General features: G+C 43.9%; 1 protein-coding gene across 1 annotated transcript in view; it reads left to right on the plus strand.

The window, feature by feature from the left end:
* CSF2RB (colony stimulating factor 2 receptor subunit beta) overlaps positions 1-17,341 on the plus strand; it is a 94,255-nt gene that overhangs the window by 63,340 nt on the left and 13,574 nt on the right. The window contains exons 8-10 of the mRNA XM_069231350.1: positions 915-1,075; positions 3,623-3,786; positions 6,467-6,674. Coding sequence (XP_069087451.1) covers positions 915-1,075; positions 3,623-3,786; positions 6,467-6,674 — 533 coding nt within the window. The remainder of the gene's footprint in view (positions 1-914; positions 1,076-3,622; positions 3,787-6,466; positions 6,675-17,341) is intronic.

The following is a 17,341-nucleotide window of genomic DNA, read 5'->3' on the forward strand; positions in this document are numbered from 1 at the left end:
AGTGACCCTTTCTTTTCAGAAACCAAATAACTCCTCTGCTGCCCCTTGAGACAAATGTCTGTACATCTGTGTGCTTATGGCAGAGACAATCCAGCATTAAATATGGAATCCCTTTCACGTTGGACCTATAAGGCTTCCACCGGCAGCTGTACGTAGGAACATAGTGACAGATAGAGCCACCAGACACAAGGGACGCTCCACCTCGGAGTCAAAATACAGGAATGCTTTGCAGTCCACACTGGAGCCTGGTGATGTCATCACTGGCCCGTGTTCAGGTCAGCACCCCTCCTCTTGCTCCTCATCCGGTCACTTGTCATTTTGTGATGCTCTCTTCATAGAGGCTATAGGCTGTGCTAGTGATACTGCTCCAGTTCAGGACACAGGTAGGGGGTGAGGTTTGATGAACTGAGTGGCCAGTCCAGAGGGCTGGAGAATAACCCCAACTGGTTCCTCAGAGAGTAGCAGAGGTAGCCACCCCTGGCCCGGCACACTACCACAGTAAGCATGTGTGGAAGTACTCATGCAGGTTTTGAGATCACTGTTCATGTTAAGCTGGAATCCCTGCTGGCTCTCCAGGAAGAATTCATTTCCACTGCGATTGTCAGGAAAAAAGCCCTCCGTCCAGACACAAGCCCAATAATGAATGATATTCTGAGTACCATTAAGGATTAACAACCATCCTTAAAAGGTTGTGGTCCATGGCGCCCAATTCTGTCTCCGGTAATATGGCTAGCCATAAAAGAAACATTTGCAGTGAATCAAAATAGAAGCAATTTACACACAGTCATTATCATGAAAATCTGGCATGGATCCCGCCCTCCAGAACCTAACACCCCTGAAGTAAACCTATAATAAACTAAAACTGCTGCATGACTAAGCTTCTAATACAGTATGTTCTCTTCTGCTTCCCTCAGTGAGACCCCATGCCACCCGGAAGAGCTGGAGCCAGTCCCCCGGGGTGTCATCCGGTTCTACAGCTGTGAGTTTCTCCTCTCCGACCCAGAAGAGCTTGGACTGGTCCAGATCTCCGTCAGACCACAGACGAAGACAAAAAGCTTTCGACAGTGTCTGAACAGTGAGTCCAACAAAATGAGTGCATCAATGCAAGTATGAAATGAATGCATAAATGTTGGGAAATGAACAGGGACAGGACGAATTAAGAAGAGGAGAGGAACAAAAAAGAAGAGTTGGAGATTAGAGAGAGAAAAGGGAGAAGCAGACAAACAGGTGGAACGAAGGTCACAATGCAGAAGAGGCGGGAAGGAAAGAGGAGACAGGAGTTGTATGGGTAGATGGTGAGACAAGGAGCTGGTAGACCAGGGGACGGAGCTAGAGACTGATGAACGGAGATACATTTCGATTAGAATCAGGGAGGGCGGAAGGATAAATGTATAGTATGAGGTTTTATAGACAACTTCATTGTCATTTTCCGATAAAGAAAGATAAAGTTGATGTGTAACTCAGAACAAGGCCAATTTAACAAACCATACATACAATTCTGGAAAGTGCATCTCATTTACAAAGCAGGAAAGACTTTCGAGCCCAATGTTAATTCAAAATATACAGCACATCTGTATTACAACCCCCGAATGGCCAGACACCTGGGTGTTCCAGGACCAGGAGCACCACCAAGTTGTTTTTCCTTTCGCTGCAATAAATCAAAGAATATTACACTTCAAACCCTTTATGTGCCCACAAACCTCCTATGCTTTGCATTGTTTTGGTGGGAACCCCATGGCCCAGTATAACACTGCCATGCAGCGATCCGTGCCCAACACCACAAGTCAGAGTAATCCACAGGATGCAATTTACATGCCAGGTCCATTTTAGCTACAACTGTGCCAAAGTGGAGCAATGCTAGGATGTACCTATTGATATCTAGGTCAGTGAAACCGTTGTTTAAGTTCATGCTGGCAGTAAATTTCACTGGCCATGCCACTACTTCCGAAAGATGGTGGTCAGTTCGCTGCCAAAGGGGTTGTGTTTCACTGGGGTGCCAAATTCTATGTATTATGTCACCATCTGGAGCCATCTCAAGCATGTCACTGAAGTGCTTCACTGCACTGCCCAAAGCTTCTCAAGAGAATAATACATATGATATAGGTATTAGAGCAGAACTGGCCTGCAACCACCGTTTCCCTACAGGACCACAAGATAACCTGCCATTCTTCATCTATCAGTTAGTTCATATCTGTCTTATGCAGCATATGGAAGGAGTATGGCATCTTAATCACTAACGATCGATAAAGTCACAATATTTTATATTTGCCTATATATTGCATCAACACTTTGGCCTCTAATAAGTTCAAGTCTTGGAGGTTCTCGAATATAGGACCTGGTGGAGTAGCAAGTATCTAAATAATTGATGTTTGTGGAGGCTGAGCTCCAAATGGTCTTTGAATGAGCAGAGAGAATTATGATTTAATACATCCCAGAGCTTGGACATATCTATGATGTCCCAACCCTTGAAAAGCATGAAGAAGTAGATCTGTCAAGTGTCGCAACTAGCCACAGCAGGGTCTCCATGGAGGACTTGCCCTGCTTTCTTGCTAAAGCCAGAACACTTTAAGAGTGGTGGGATAGGGAAGGTTCTCGCATAGAGAACATGTAGTGGGTGCACATCCTCTGTCTGCCAACACTCTACTGCCAAGGTAGGGACTTGAGCTTGAGATGCATATTCAGTCAATGACATCCACTAGCTGCGAGGCACAATAGTATGATAAAGTGTCAGCCATTCACAGAGCTCCGTCAAATGGGGCCATGAAGCGTTTATTAATTTCAGCTCTAAAGATAGCCCCATTCCACATGAAGTTTCTTATCAAAGAGTTGATTTACGTAAAGAAGTCTTGGGTGATTTTGTGAGAATAGTTTGGAGCCCATGTAGGAGCTGATGGAGGGAGACCATTTTAAAGATGCTGGTTCCTCCAATCAAAGACAATGGAAGGGTGGACCCGTATGTAAGGTTGTTTCACAGGCTGTCCAGTACAGGGGCCAGATTTCCCTGCCAGTTTATGCAAGGTTTCCTGAAACATATATCCCCAAATATGTTGAACTTTTGGTCTCGAGCAGAGTCTAAGACCCAGCCCACAACCGAAACCCCTCCCCCTCCTATGGACTACTCCACAGATTTAGACCTGTTAACTTTTAAGCCAAGAAATCCACTACATATGCTTAGCATTTGTAGTGACAGAGGGCCTGTCAATCTGGGATTTTGAAGGTTGATGAGCAATTCATCCACGTAAAGTGACACCTTATTGTCCAGCCCACTCACCCTTTCAAATCACTAATGCTGAGCATCTATTTAGAATACCTTTTCCACAGCTAGCAACATGTGATTTGAGTTAGAAGGTAGTGTGGGGAAGGGGTAAGGGTGCCAGGAGAGTGTGAGTGGAATTAAGGGAGGCTCAGTAGCAGAAGTAAGAAGGTAAAGTTCTCGAGGGAGATTTTCAAAGGGACTGTGACGTGACTGATTTCCCAAGTAGGCAACCTCCCCATGGGACCTTCTGCCACATCTGACATCCCTTCCTAGGTGACCTCTTGCCATACTTCACCTCTAGCTGAATGTGACCACACTTTCATTTGACCTCTGCGTTACTTGACCTCTCGTTAATGTGTCTTCCAGTCCAGCCGTTCCCACCTTCTGACCTGAAAGTTGAACCTGAAGAAGACAGGCAAGTGTACCACCTTTCCTGGAGCCCCCAACCTCTGGGCTACAGCATTTCACAGCAATATCAGCTCTGCTACCAGAAGCAGGAGAAGAATGACAAGGCCCGAGCCATCAACCAGGTATGGAGGCCTTAGTGCACTGTTCCCAACCTGTGCATCACACATGCCTTCCAGATGGGGAAACGTCATAAACAACGCAGTCTAAACCACACAGACGCTTACCACACAAGCGGAGAAATGTTTGCCTAAACCACAACTGCTTTTTTCTCTGCCTTAACCATGCATGTGCCTAAACCACACATGTGCGTGGTTAAGGCAGAGATAAGGCAGAGAGCGGTCTAGTGGTGCGGAGATAATAGCAGAAAGGATCAGGAGAGGACGCTGTGAGGTAAGTGGGGCTGGGGCAGGGTTGGGGGTAGTGTTTAGGGGTGGGGTGGAGTAAGGGCTTAGAGAGGGTGGGATGGTCAGGGTAGTTTATTTTTTAGGGGTGGGGTGGGGGAGTCAGGGTCATTTATTTTTTAGGGCTTAGGGTGGATGGGGGGCAAGCTAGTTTATTTTTTGGGGGTGGGGGTTGGGGTAGTTTATTTTTTAGAGGTGGGGAAGGTTTAAGGAAGGACAGGAGACAGGCAGAGAGAAGAGGAGAGGAGGAAGGATCAGGAAAGGATGCAGTGCGGTAAGTGGGGCTGGGGCAGGGTCTGGTGAGGTAGTTTTTAGCGGTGGAGTGGATTTAGGGCTTAGGGTGGGTGGGGGCTTCGGGGTAGTTTATTTTTTAAGGGCAGGGTGGGGGGTCAGGGTAGTTTAGTTATTAGGGGTGGGGGAAGGTTTTAGGGCTTAGGGCGGGTGTGGGTTGTCGGGGTAGTTTATTTTTTAAGGGCGGGGAAGGTTTAAGAAGGGCAGGAGAAGGGCGGTGCGGAGAGGAGGAAGGATCGGGAGAGAACGTGGTGAGGCAAGTGGGGGTGGAGGAGGTTTTAGGGCTCAGGTCAGGTGGGGGGGTCGGGGTAGTTTTTTTATGTAAACTGTAGCCAGGGTTTTTTGGGGGAGGGTTTTAGGGGTGGGGGTAGTTTTGGGCCTCAGTGCAGGTGGGGGGGGGGTTAAGGTAGTTTTTTGGGTTAAGGGGGGGTTGTATAACACAACCACACATGCCAATTCCACATATTCCTTTACTAAGCATACTTTTGCAACAAAATTTGTTGTAAAGACCCGTGGTAAAGGCATGTGTGGAAAAGATGCGGTCATGGGTCCTACCGCACTGTTAAGGCATGCGTAATTCCGGCATGGTGTTTGTGTCATACAACCTTCCAGATGGAATGCAAGACCACCAGTGGGTGCTCGGTGGGTCGGGAGCAATTCTGGATGCTTCTGGAAAGGTGTACGTAGCTGTGAAGGAGCTAAGTGCTTATGCTTTTCGAGAACTCGACCCTATGAATTGGGCTTGTCGCTCTGGAGGTGAGGGCATATCCTAACTGTTTGAAAGAGTGGGTGGGGTAGAATTAGTACCACGTTAGGCTCGGACAGGTAGATGCTTCTGGGCCCATATTAAATATAGGGCGCACTGTCCTTGTTTGTGCCATGGTGCACCTTTAAGCAGGTGCGCCAGATGCGAACAGGGACAGTGCACCCTTTTAGAATGAATGTTCTGCCCCGAGGGCAGTGTGAACTCGCACTGCCCTGTGGGACATGCAGTTAGTAAAATACCGAGTGGCTGTTTCAAAGCTGATCAAAGTTTCTGTTTGCAGGTGGCAACCCACCTTGAGTAGGGGCTGTACATACTGAATTAATAAGGAACAATAGACTGCTCCAAGCAAAGATGGTGGTTCTATAGTTTAAAAAACAGATATTCCAAAGTGCCACCCAAAAATGAAGCTGACTCAGCAAAGCCTGACCACTTGTTACCAGCAGCGGCTGGCATGTAGGCAGAGTTGGGGGGGGGGGGGCAGGCAAATGTGGTGTTGGTGCGTGTGTGCATGCATGCAAGGTGATTGGTGTGTGCAAATAAAAAGAAAACAACACCTTGCTTGCTGCACAACGTCTGACATCCTCCTCGCTCCGGAATCCTCTTGGGCCCCCACAAATTCCCTTAAGCAGTTCTAGTGCTGCTTTCATGCTGGCAACCAGTATGAAAGAAGCATCAGGATTGAAGGGAGCGGCCTATCTCAGCGCTTCTAAGAGCACTGGAGGCCTGTGCTTTGTCTAACCTAGCTGTCTTAAGACAGCTAGGTTAGGGATGTTTAAAGTGGGCATGTCTGGCCGGCCATTGCAAGACGACTGGCCAAAGGGACATGTGCACTTTAAACATAGTGCGCAGTTTCCTGCTGCCACTCAGCAGCAGTGGCCCGCCCCGCCCTGAAACACGGTTCAGGACGGGAGGATGGAAAAAAAAAGATAATAAATTAACTTTATTACCATTTTATTTTTCATCCCTGGGGGGCATATTAGGAAGAGGGGCGACACCCTAAAAGAAAAACTGCTGCTTGTTACTGGAGTTCATAGAAAAGTGAATCACAATATTTAGGGGAAATGTGCAGTTAAGATGCAACATTCACTGTGCTTGTTACCTACATAGAAATATGCCCCAAGGAAATGGTCAAAGGAATACAATATGAAGAAAAGAATTAAAACCTCCTAACAATATGTGTAACATGAGATGCAGAAATTAATAGCTATGTTGTGTTCCTATAATCCTCAAACTGTAATAAATCCTGTTCACTATCTCCATCCTGCCCTTTTAATCCTCTCTAACTTGCTTTGGGTTGTCCATTCTCCCTCTGTACCTCAAATCCTTTCCATCACCTCTCTGCAGTTCTCCTTGGGCTGCCCTTCTCATTGGAAAGAAGTTAACATCACCAATGGACCCCCAACTCTTTCCTTCAACCTGAAGACTCAACTAGAACCTCTCAGTCACTACACGGCAAGGGTGCGAGCCCGTGTCAACTTAGAAGATCCTGCAAAGTGCTATGCTGGACCATGGAGCGAATGGAGCAAGGCTATCATATGGGAGACTGATGCAGGTAAGAATTGCCTTCTCTAAAGGAGAAACTTTAAACCTCTCACCCCGAACATACTGGCATCCAAAAACTATTCCACGGGAACTGCAAGTCCTTCGTGAGTGACAAAGAGGAACCCTCAACTCTAAACAAGGGTGGAGGAGAAAATTCACAAGTTTGCCATATTTCCTTTCCTCCTTCCTTACCACAAAAACAGGCTTTAGAACTAAATTCATATGATTTTGCCTCTTCTCCCAAACCCACCTTTATAGAGCCCGAAAAAAAAGACAAGGTTACTTACTGGTAATTGCTTCCTACTCAAATCATTATCTAGCCAAGCATAAACATAAACACTCCACATGTATCCTCATTCTTCTTTCTGTATTGTACAAAGGAAGGAGTCATAACTCCACTTCTTGACTATGTCAAAGTAAAAATAAACTTACAACACAATTTGCTGGTTGCCCCATCTTCTCTTTCAATTGCAGGAATTATGGGTAGGGATGGGGGGGCAACCTTGAACTGGAAACAAGAAAAACCTGACACCAGAGTAATGAAGTTTACTGATAGGTAACTGGGCCTGTTTTCCTCGTCCCAATCCTTACTACTGGAGATCTTACCCAAGCAGTAATGAGAAATTAGAAACTATAACAAGTCACACTAAACTACTGCAAAAGTCTGTGATTTAATAACTATAACCATACTTTAACTGTTATTTACAACTGAATGAAGAAATTGCTCTCCATACTTCACAGATGCAGCAACCCCTAACCTGGAGGAGATAATGAGTCACACGTGTGTGTGGGTTTACCTAGGTGGCAGCTAACAACACATCTTTGATTGATGCTCCCTTTAGAACTGCCCAGAAAGTTGGCATGCCCCTAATAGGTTTTCTTGAACTGCACAAGAAAGTTATCTGCTCACCTCGCCATAAGCTGTGAAGATGGTCTGCTTAAGCCACCTACTCCAAGCTGATATTGAATTGCGTTATCTTCGAGCTGCAAACCGAAAGTCACAAACAGTGATTCCACCTTCATGAAGGTGGCAGTTAGGAAATCATAAATTCCCTATCAACATCCAAGGTTTGTAGGGCCTCCTCTTCTGAAGACAAAGTGGACGGTTTATAAACAGGAAGAACTTAGGGCCACATGTAGGAAAGTCCGAGATTGCGACTCAGAAATTGCGAGTCTGTCCGACTCGCAATTTCCGAGTCGCAATCTCGGATGCAGAACAGTGTCTCAGACACCGTCTGCGACTCGCTATGGGGTCGCAAAGACCCACCTCATCAATATTCATGAGGTGGGTTGCATTTTGCGACCCCATAGCGAGCCCCTGCACTTACAGGGATGGTGGCCTGCTGAAGTCAGCAGACCTCCATGTCTGTGACTGCTTTTTAAATAAAGCAGTTTTTTTTTTCATTTTGCAGCCCGTTTTCCTTAAAGGAAAACGAGTTACAAAATGAAGAAAATACCGAAACCATTTGGTTTCGTGTTTTTTCAGAGTAGGCAGATGGGTCCATGGGACCACTGCCTGCTCTGAAAAAATATTTTTGTCGACATACACAAAGAGGAAGGGGTCCCATGGGGACCCCTTCCCTTTTGCGAATGAGTTACCACCAGTGTGACACTGGTGGTAACTGCGAGTTGCATTGCGACCGCATTCGCGGTCACAAAGCAATTCTGAATTGCGATGCGAGTCGCAAATAGGAAGGAAACACCCCTTCCTATTTGTGAATGTGCATCCCGTGAGGCCGTTTGCATGGCGCAAACTGCGATTTTCCTAACATCCTAAATATTAATAATCTTATCACCAGATTAGCCACAGAATGAACTTCCGTTCTGTTTAAAGTCTAGAATTGTAGCCCACTGACTACCATTATTTAACGCCTCGGTCAGACCAGCTGTTAGTGGGCCTGTCGACCCATTTCCATGGTTGAACACCATGGAATGGGTCCACAGGTGCCCTCCTCAAGCCCACAGGAACACCTCCACCCACACCAGAGGGACACCGGAGGATTGGGGACCCCATCGCAGGTAAGCAGGGTAAGTATAGGTAAGTACATTTTTTTTTAATTAAGGTGCCATCGTGGGCCCAGCTTGGGGCCCCCTGCATGGCACTGGGTGCAATTGCCATTCCCAGGGGACACTGGTCCCCTGTGCTGGCCATTGGGGTGGTCGGCATGACTCCTGTCTTTTCTAAGACAGGAGTCATGTGGTATGGATGGTTTTGTGTCAGAAAATGACGCTAGGCTGGTTAGATGCATTTTTCTTGCCCATAACCAGCCTAACATAATTTTTTGGTGCAAAACCTTCTTCTCCCATACCTCAACCCCACTTGGCTTACGTCTTTTTTTTTCAAGCTAGCCCATCCTTTGGGCTGTCTTGCGCCATTCCATAAATATGGCACCCGGCTTCAGGAATGGCGCAAGTCGTGCTAAACTATTTGATGCAGAACTGCGTTAGCGCAGTTTTGCATCAAAAAGTATAAATATGCCCCAAAGTGTGCTGAGGCTAGTAAGGCACCCTCACCAACACTTCTGCTTGATCTTCCTGAATCTTATGAAATACCCTCAGAATTAAGGGAATTAGTGGAAATGCAAATATCAGCACCCCCGTCCCCACCTCCCAGGGCCATACTACTAATAATGTATCCATTGGCCAAGCTTCCTCAATTGGTCAAAAACAGAAAAGCAGTAGAAGGAAGACATCAACTCTGGTCGCAAAAGGTCGAGCCAAGGGGCTCTAAGCCTCTGCAGAACCTAGATGAAAAGTGATGGGATGGAGAGGTTGTAAGGCCAAAGATGGGAAGGAACAGGTCAAGCTGGTCTGATCACCCATTCTCCCTCCCTGTAAGATATGCTGCACTTCAGGAGATTGGGTTCTGCCCAAAGGCAAATCTGTGCCAATACTAAACTGGGAAACCCTGTTCCTTTTTCATGATTGAAGTATGCCCCATCACAGCACCTACCTTGAAAGTGTTGGCTCCCTCCCTTTGCAAATAAAGTAGGATCAAAAACTTTTTAAAGTCCAAAATGTACCCCTCTAATGAATGTACGGACGGGGCTAGCAACTTTGTTTCCTCTGCAGTTATATCAATTCTTCCAACTATGCCCAAACAAATTAGAACCTGAAAACAGCAGATGATGTGGCTCCACTTTGAGAGTTGAATGACTTGTCTGATAAAAGTAGTACGTGCTGCTCAATTCAATACAGGGTTTCAGAGAAACTGGTGCCTTTTTGTACTGGATCTATAAGGAGTTCATAGTCTCTCAGCAGAGATTGAAGTCTATATTTAGAGTACATGTGTTGTATCTAACTGCAAAATGTTATGCAATGTACACTCTTTTCTTTTAACTGCAGACTCTTCTTTCTTGTCCACTGCATCTTCAAGGGTGCTTCTTATATGATGATCTCTTGTGATGAGGCCTGCCATTAACAAATTCACATTAACCACTATTTACACCTCTTCACCGAACTTTCGCAACATGTACCGCTTTGTCAAGAATCTTGAAACAACTACAAATGGTGGTTCACATCTTTTCATTCATAAGCTAGGACCTTCCTTACAGCAGGATGCAAAGGAAGGCTTTCAGGCTCATGTCTCTCGTCTGATTAAAAAGTCATCTTGATACTCTGATGATTCAGAGGTATAAGGAAAACATAAGTTCTCCCTTAAATGTTGCAGCATGTCAGACATTTCTGGTTCTTAAATGACCAACCTCAAAAGTCGTCATCCTCTGGTTCTCCATCCAGCATCTTGTCTTGGGATGCTATACCCTGTAAAACCTTAGGAAGAGGCACCCCCTTCATTATCAACAAAATATTCTCAACAGCTTGATCAATATTTTGCAGGATTGTGCCAACTGAGATTCTATCCTTTGGTTGAGTTTGTAAATCTCTCTTTCTAAATGACTTAGGCAAGGAAGTTCTTTTAGAATGTTGCCTCTTCTGGGGTGCTTTGACTTGCTTTATTGCAACCTCTACCAGAAACTGCTTTGGTTTTCGGCAGTGCTACCTATCACATAATAGCAAAGCAGAGTAACCAAAACAATGAAGTCCTAGCCATAACCACTGCAAAGAAATATCTCCAAATGTTGGTGGCCCATGCACAATGTCGGATCAAGGTGGGGCGCCACTCCAATCTATCATGCAGCACAAGGGCCCAGATTTATACTCTGCGCTGAATTTGTGACTTTTTTTTTAACGCAAATAAGGCGCAGTTAAAATCATTTCTTGCTTGTGGGAATCTATCTTGCATCAATGAGATGCAAGTTTGGCATTCCTGTGCAAAAAATAACGACATGGCCTTAGCGCCATATTCATCCCTCGTGCTAAAATCAAGCACGGGGTGAGGGGGCCTTAAATAATAGCTTGCTTAGCGCCATTATTTAACACCTGGGTCAGGGCAGGCGTTAGGGGACCTGTGGGCCTATTTCCATGGTCAGAGATCATGGAATGGGCCCACAGGTGCCCTTCCCTAGCTCCAGGGACATCCCCACCCACACCAGAGGGATACCAGAGGATGGGGGGACCCCATCCCAGGTACGTAAGGTAAAGTACAGGTGAGTATTGTCAATTTCATTTTTATGCCTCTAACCTGACGCACAACTTCCTGTTCCCCCATGCCTCCCCCACCATGCTAGCGTCCTTTTTCATGACGCTAGGCAGGCCTTACCGCTGGCTACCGTCATTCCATAAATATGATGCCTGGCAGGCATCTTGACATGGTGCTAGCCAGCTGTATACTTTTTCACGCAAAACTGCGTTAGTGCAGTTTTGCGTGAAAAAGTATAAATCTGAGCCTAAGTTCGCAAGTCTATGTTTTTACAGAGCCAGATTGCTAAACCATGTCCAACAGGTCACATCACAAACTTTTCAAGCTGTGCACTACAGAAAATTAGTAAATGTATTTTATTTACCATGACCCCAAAGAGACTAATATAAGACTCAGTAATCATTAATCTTACTGCTCTTTCAAGACAGTTAGCATAAAAAGCACAACAGAAAACGAAACAGGAAGTGTTATTATGACTTCTTCCACTTAGTAACATAGGGGGAGTACAGAGGACATATTTGTAGTTTTTGGGTTCAAGCTTGGATTATAAGAAGTGTGTGCAAGTAGGAACTGATAACTCCTACAGTAAGGACTGCAACAAGGAATACAGGCAAGAAGGTAATATAAAAATGCAATGCAAAGGGAAATCTTCATAAACAAGCAGAAGAATTGTCCGAAAAGGTTGGGAGATTGTTCCACGGTGAGTAAAAGAGTCACCAATCTTAAAGATTACACTAGATTACACTACCCAGAACTATCAAATTACTATGTCCAAATGATTTTTACCCCACCTGTCTAGCACGTTCTTCCACCCCACAGTAAAAATCATTATGCTTCCCCATCCCACACTAAACGTTCAGAGACCCATCAAATATAGATATTTTTCTAACAACAAATATGATACAAATATAAAGCTCACTGCATGGAATGTTCTAAGCAAGCAAATCTCCTTTTATCTACACATGAGTATTTTCAATCTCTTCTCTTGAATTGCAGAGGTTTATCAAGAAAAAAGGAGTGTTTTATCTATGGTTTTGCTTTCACAATGCCTAATTGTGGGAATTGAGAAGAACGGTCTTTCTTCATTAACTTTTACAGTGGAATCTTTTTTCTCCATTTAAACTTTTGGATTTGTGTTTTCGGAGATAGAACTCGTCAGCACTTTGTCCAAAGATGTTGGACTTCACAGTATGACAGATTAACAGCAATTAGTTCTGACTCATAAAATCTGCTTTTCAGAACCTGGTCATTTGAAAGGATTGCTAAAATGCTTTTGTCAAATCAAATACAGCGGTACCACCAACCCCAATAAAATATTAGGTAAACTACAGGTTTGCCTGGATAGTTGACAAAATAGGTGTGACAGAACCTGATTTTCATAACCTGGGCATCTAAAAGGGTTTGCGGACACATTTTTTCAAATCAAATGTGGAGATTAACCTACTCCAGTAAACCATAAAGTAAACTAGGCCTTTGCATATTCTTCTTTAGTACAGTGACCAAGGGTAGACACGAGCTTGTAAGCGGTTCAATCATTCCATCTTTACTTTTCCTCAGTCATACAGTTGCAATATTGTCTTTCTGTAACATTGGAACCAATATCTAGTTCAAAAGCTACATATTTAGGGCATCTGGCTATTTCACAAGTTATCCATATATTAATAAGGTCCATAAGAGAAAGGCATTTCCCCGTCAAAGAAATCTACAGGTTTTAGAAAGAAGGAGTTTATACTCACTGTAATACTGTAGAGGTGGTGCACAGTAATGTGAGAACATCATCCTCCACATAACCATACAAAACAGGAAAAAAAGCCAACTGACTGAAAATGGGCAGGATCATATGAAGCATCAGTACAGGGTAAGATGTGAGGCTTCAACAATTTAGGCTGGATACAAAACATTCTTAGATGCTAATTGTAGCTTCCCATTTATTTTTGCTACTAGAATCTCCATGATCTACAAAAGAATACTTTACTGAATAGGCAGAATAAAGCTTGAGGCCCTGTATGTTGTAAAATCCAAGAAAAAATCAGACTACACGACTAAATAGTGGTTATCTGCTTCAGATATGTGTAATGGCATATTTTATCATGATTATTGATGATTACATGATTAATAAGAGCGTGTCTGTAAATACATTTCTTTTGCCCTCTCATAAACATCTTCAGGCAGAAAACAAAGATATGATATTGTAAGCAAAATTTCAAATAGGTCACCATTACTGGTTTCAATCTTATAATATTTATAATTCACAAAATAATTTTATCTCAGCCATTAATATACACCTACAGTTTTACTATGTATACTATGGGGGAATTAATTTTACTTCAGCTTCAAATTTGATGTCTCCTGTTCATTGTTAGTCAGCTCTACATTTTAAAAGCACTAGATGAAAAAAAAACTGATTAGGTTAACCATTTTAGGTCGAGGGTAAGCGTTCGACCTGGTGTATACTTAAGTATACTTATACTGTGGGTTAAAGCAATTTCATTTGTTGGTTGCAGTGTCCTTTAAAAATTCTTGATCGCTAGTGGTCAGTTCTGCATTTTTCTCGCTCCTTTTTCTGTTCCAGAACAGTGACCAACTACTGTATTGTTACACTTTGATTTCTTTATCTGTTGCTGTGACTGACATTTCTTTTACATTTCTTTGGTGGCGCCCTTTCACTGTGTTTTAGGCTGGTAGCTGCCTGCGTTTTATTGCAGCATCCTGTTCCTTCCACCTCCTCCCATGCCGGGGACAGTTGTTTTGACTTTATTCCAGTGCTGTCCTCCTTTACCCAGCTCCTAAAATAAGCTTATTTTACTTAACAAACACCATATGCCTTCACATTGCATTGCAGAGAGTCTCTCTCTCCAGAGCCCCTCTCTGCCACCACTCATGAAATCGCACACAGGGCATTGCTTATCTCCTTTATTGGGGCCATAAATCTTCTCAGGCTACTTTGCTACCTTTATTAGAGCTTTGTTGAAATGTGAGGCAAAAATGTTTGCAACACTTTTCATTCTGTTAACAGACAAACACTGTCCTTAGCCCAAAGGGTGAAATTCCCTTTCTGTTTACATTTATGTTGCAACAAAAGTCCAGTTATGAATTAACAACGCTAATAGCTCTAACTTGAGCAAACGTGTGACCCACTGTATTGTAAATGCTTGTTGTACATTGCTGTTGGAAATTGGGTAACTTGTTGAGGAGGGTGAAGCCCTACTCAAGCAGCAGCCACAGTTTCTGTCAGGATGAAGTCACAAGCAATCCCCAAATTAACCTGTGCTTTGATAGCTTGGCACAAAGCAGTCAGGCTCGACTTAGAGGCAATGTGTAAAGTATTTATGGAGCACTTCAAACAGTATAAAGTGAAAACACAACACAAAAATCCCACAGCAATTTAGAAAAATAGAGTAAAATGTAATAAATTACTTGACATGAAAATGACAAACATCTAATCAGTAGTACCAGAGATATGCAATTTTAAAAGTTTCTCGTAAGTAAAGAGCTTAAAAGCACAAAGCACCACTTGCTGGTCATGCGAGACCAGGTGAATGTTACAAGTTTAGGCCAATCATCATAGAGAGCAGGCTTGATAGATTTACCGAGTTAGTCCAGCCAAAAAACTTACCTTCTAAGTCCAGCGCGAAAAGTTCAATTTGTAGTGGAAGGGGCCACGAGGAGCAGGGAGAGTGTCACAGTTGGTCGTTGATGTGGTGTGAAGAGCAGACTGGGTGTCACGGACAGTCATTACTGCAGCAAAAATATCCTGTTGGGCATCGCAGACTGTCGTTGCTGGAGCTTTGCATTGGCAGTCACCGTGAGCTGTCAATGCTGTATCTCATGTTGACGAGCATCGTAGGCGGTTGCTGTGGCGTGAAGAGTCAAGTTCGCAAGAACTTTGCATTGATAGAGACAGCAAGATCTTGGTTCAAATTGGCCAGTTCAAGAAGAGCCCAAAACTTCAGGATTTCTTTTTTTCTGAAAGAGAGAGCTCGACTGATGCCACACCAAGGGTCCAGAGCCTAAAGGCACCTCTTGGGGATCAGGAACTCAATCCAGCAGAGGCCAGAAGGGCTCAGGCAGATCCAGCTGCAGGTCCAATAGCAGGTCTAGACAGCAGATCAGCTAGGCAGTTTGAGGAAGCCTCTAGAGCCTGTTATGGCCTGTGGTCCAAAACAGGAGGTCAGTCAGCTGAACCTTGGAGTCATTTAAGCCTGGGATGAAGGGTACAGGTCGAGTCTTCCTTCTCAGCATGTAGGACAGCAGGCAGCAGAGTAGCAAGGCAGCAGTTTGGCAGTCCTTCTGGCAGCAAAGCAGCACAGGAGTCCTTGTTCTGTAGAATCCACATGTCCAGATGTGTACTAAAGAGTTGGGTCTGATGGTCCAGTATTTATACCTGGTACCCACTTAGAAGTTTCTGCAAAATTCCCTTTGAAGTCCTTGAAGTTTCCTGCCTCTCTTGCTCCAAGATGGCTGCATGAACAATGCAGTGGTGAGAATTCCTCTGTGCGAAAGCAGAGCACAGGCTATTTAGTTGCAAGTGGGGCGGTGTGCAGCACTGCCCCCCCATCCTGCCAGCTGATGGAGAGCCAGGCACAACTAAACCCTCTATTGTGTGGCTGTCTAGGATGAATTTACAAAATCCAACTACACCTCTCCCAGTCATGTGACCCAGGAACAGGCTGCAGGCACCAAATGTTAAGGGCAGGAAAATGCCCACTTTTTAAAAGTCACATTTTAAAACGTGTAACTTAAATTCCAACTTTACCATTAAAGAGGACTTTTAATTACAATGTCTCAGACACCAAACATGATATATCTGCTTCCAATCAAAAGTAAGCACTTATTAAATGTAATAAGACAACCCAATGTTATCATGTATGAAAGGTAGGCCTCACCCATGTGAAAACGAATTTAGGAATTTTTCACTACCAGGACATGTAATACCTTTTTAAATACACTGCCCTGTGAGCTTATTAGGGCCTACTCTAGGGGTTACGTATATGTATTAAAAAGAAAGGTCTAAGCCTGGCAAAAGTTTTATTTTGCCAGGTCAAAATGGCAGTTTAAAAATGTGCACACAGGCTGCAATGACAGATCTGTGACATGTTTAAAAGGCTACTTAATTGTGTGCCACACTCAATGGTGCAGGTCCACTAGTAGCATTTAATTTACAGGCCCTGGGTAAATGTGGTACCACTTTTATCAGGGACTTACAAGTAAATTAAATGTGCTAACTGAATGTAAGCCAATTTCACTACATTTAAAGGGAAGCGCACAAGCACTTTAGCACTGGTTAGCAGTGTCCTAAAAGCCAACAAAATGAATTCAGAAAACAGGAAGGAGAAGGTAAAAAGTTTGTAGATGACCTTGCAAAATGTGGCAAGTCCAACAATTGCCCTTAAAGCTATGAATGTGATTCTCTGCACCTCAAAGAACATGTCTGATGAAAACAAGAAACCACCTTAGTGGTGTACGGAGAAAAGTAGAAACAACAAAAGACCAAGCAGTTAGGACGGACCAGATGGCAATGCTGCCAACAATCCCAAACACAGTGAATTGTTACTAATAAGGCACCCAAACGGTAAAGCATAAAAATCAACACTGAGCACAATAGACTTAGTAATCAATAGAACAGAACTGAGGACCTGCCTCGTAGGCTGAGGAAAGATAGAAGACTAACCTTAGCAACATACAGTCATTCACATGTAATCACAGATGATGCAGATATTGACCAGGGATGGTAAACAGCAGAGCTAGGGTGAAAGCATCTACATCTAAAGCAGAGCACAGACAACCACTTAAGAAACACCTTATCCTAAAAGTGACATGACCACAGCCCCAAGTGTAAACACTGGTGCACAGCGAACCATAATCATAATAATTTGCACTGGACATGCCTTTTTCAACTCTCCTCATCCTAGAATCCAGAGATCTCTGTGATGGGTAAAACAAGATCTCTAAAATGCTGGTTGCACATTTTCTTGTCTCCCTCTATATTTTCATTCTGGGGGGTTCTGTCTGAAAAGTATGGTGTGAACTAAGCACGTCCCTCCATCATCACTGTTAATCCTGGATTACAATATCTTGTAAGAGAGAGAGTTGATGAGAGGAGGGGAACATTTTGAAGTTTTTTAAAGTGTCTTCCT

This window comes from Pleurodeles waltl, chromosome 4_2 (assembly GCF_031143425.1).
Source record: "Pleurodeles waltl isolate 20211129_DDA chromosome 4_2, aPleWal1.hap1.20221129, whole genome shotgun sequence".
NCBI lineage: Eukaryota > Metazoa > Chordata > Amphibia > Caudata > Salamandridae > Pleurodeles > Pleurodeles waltl.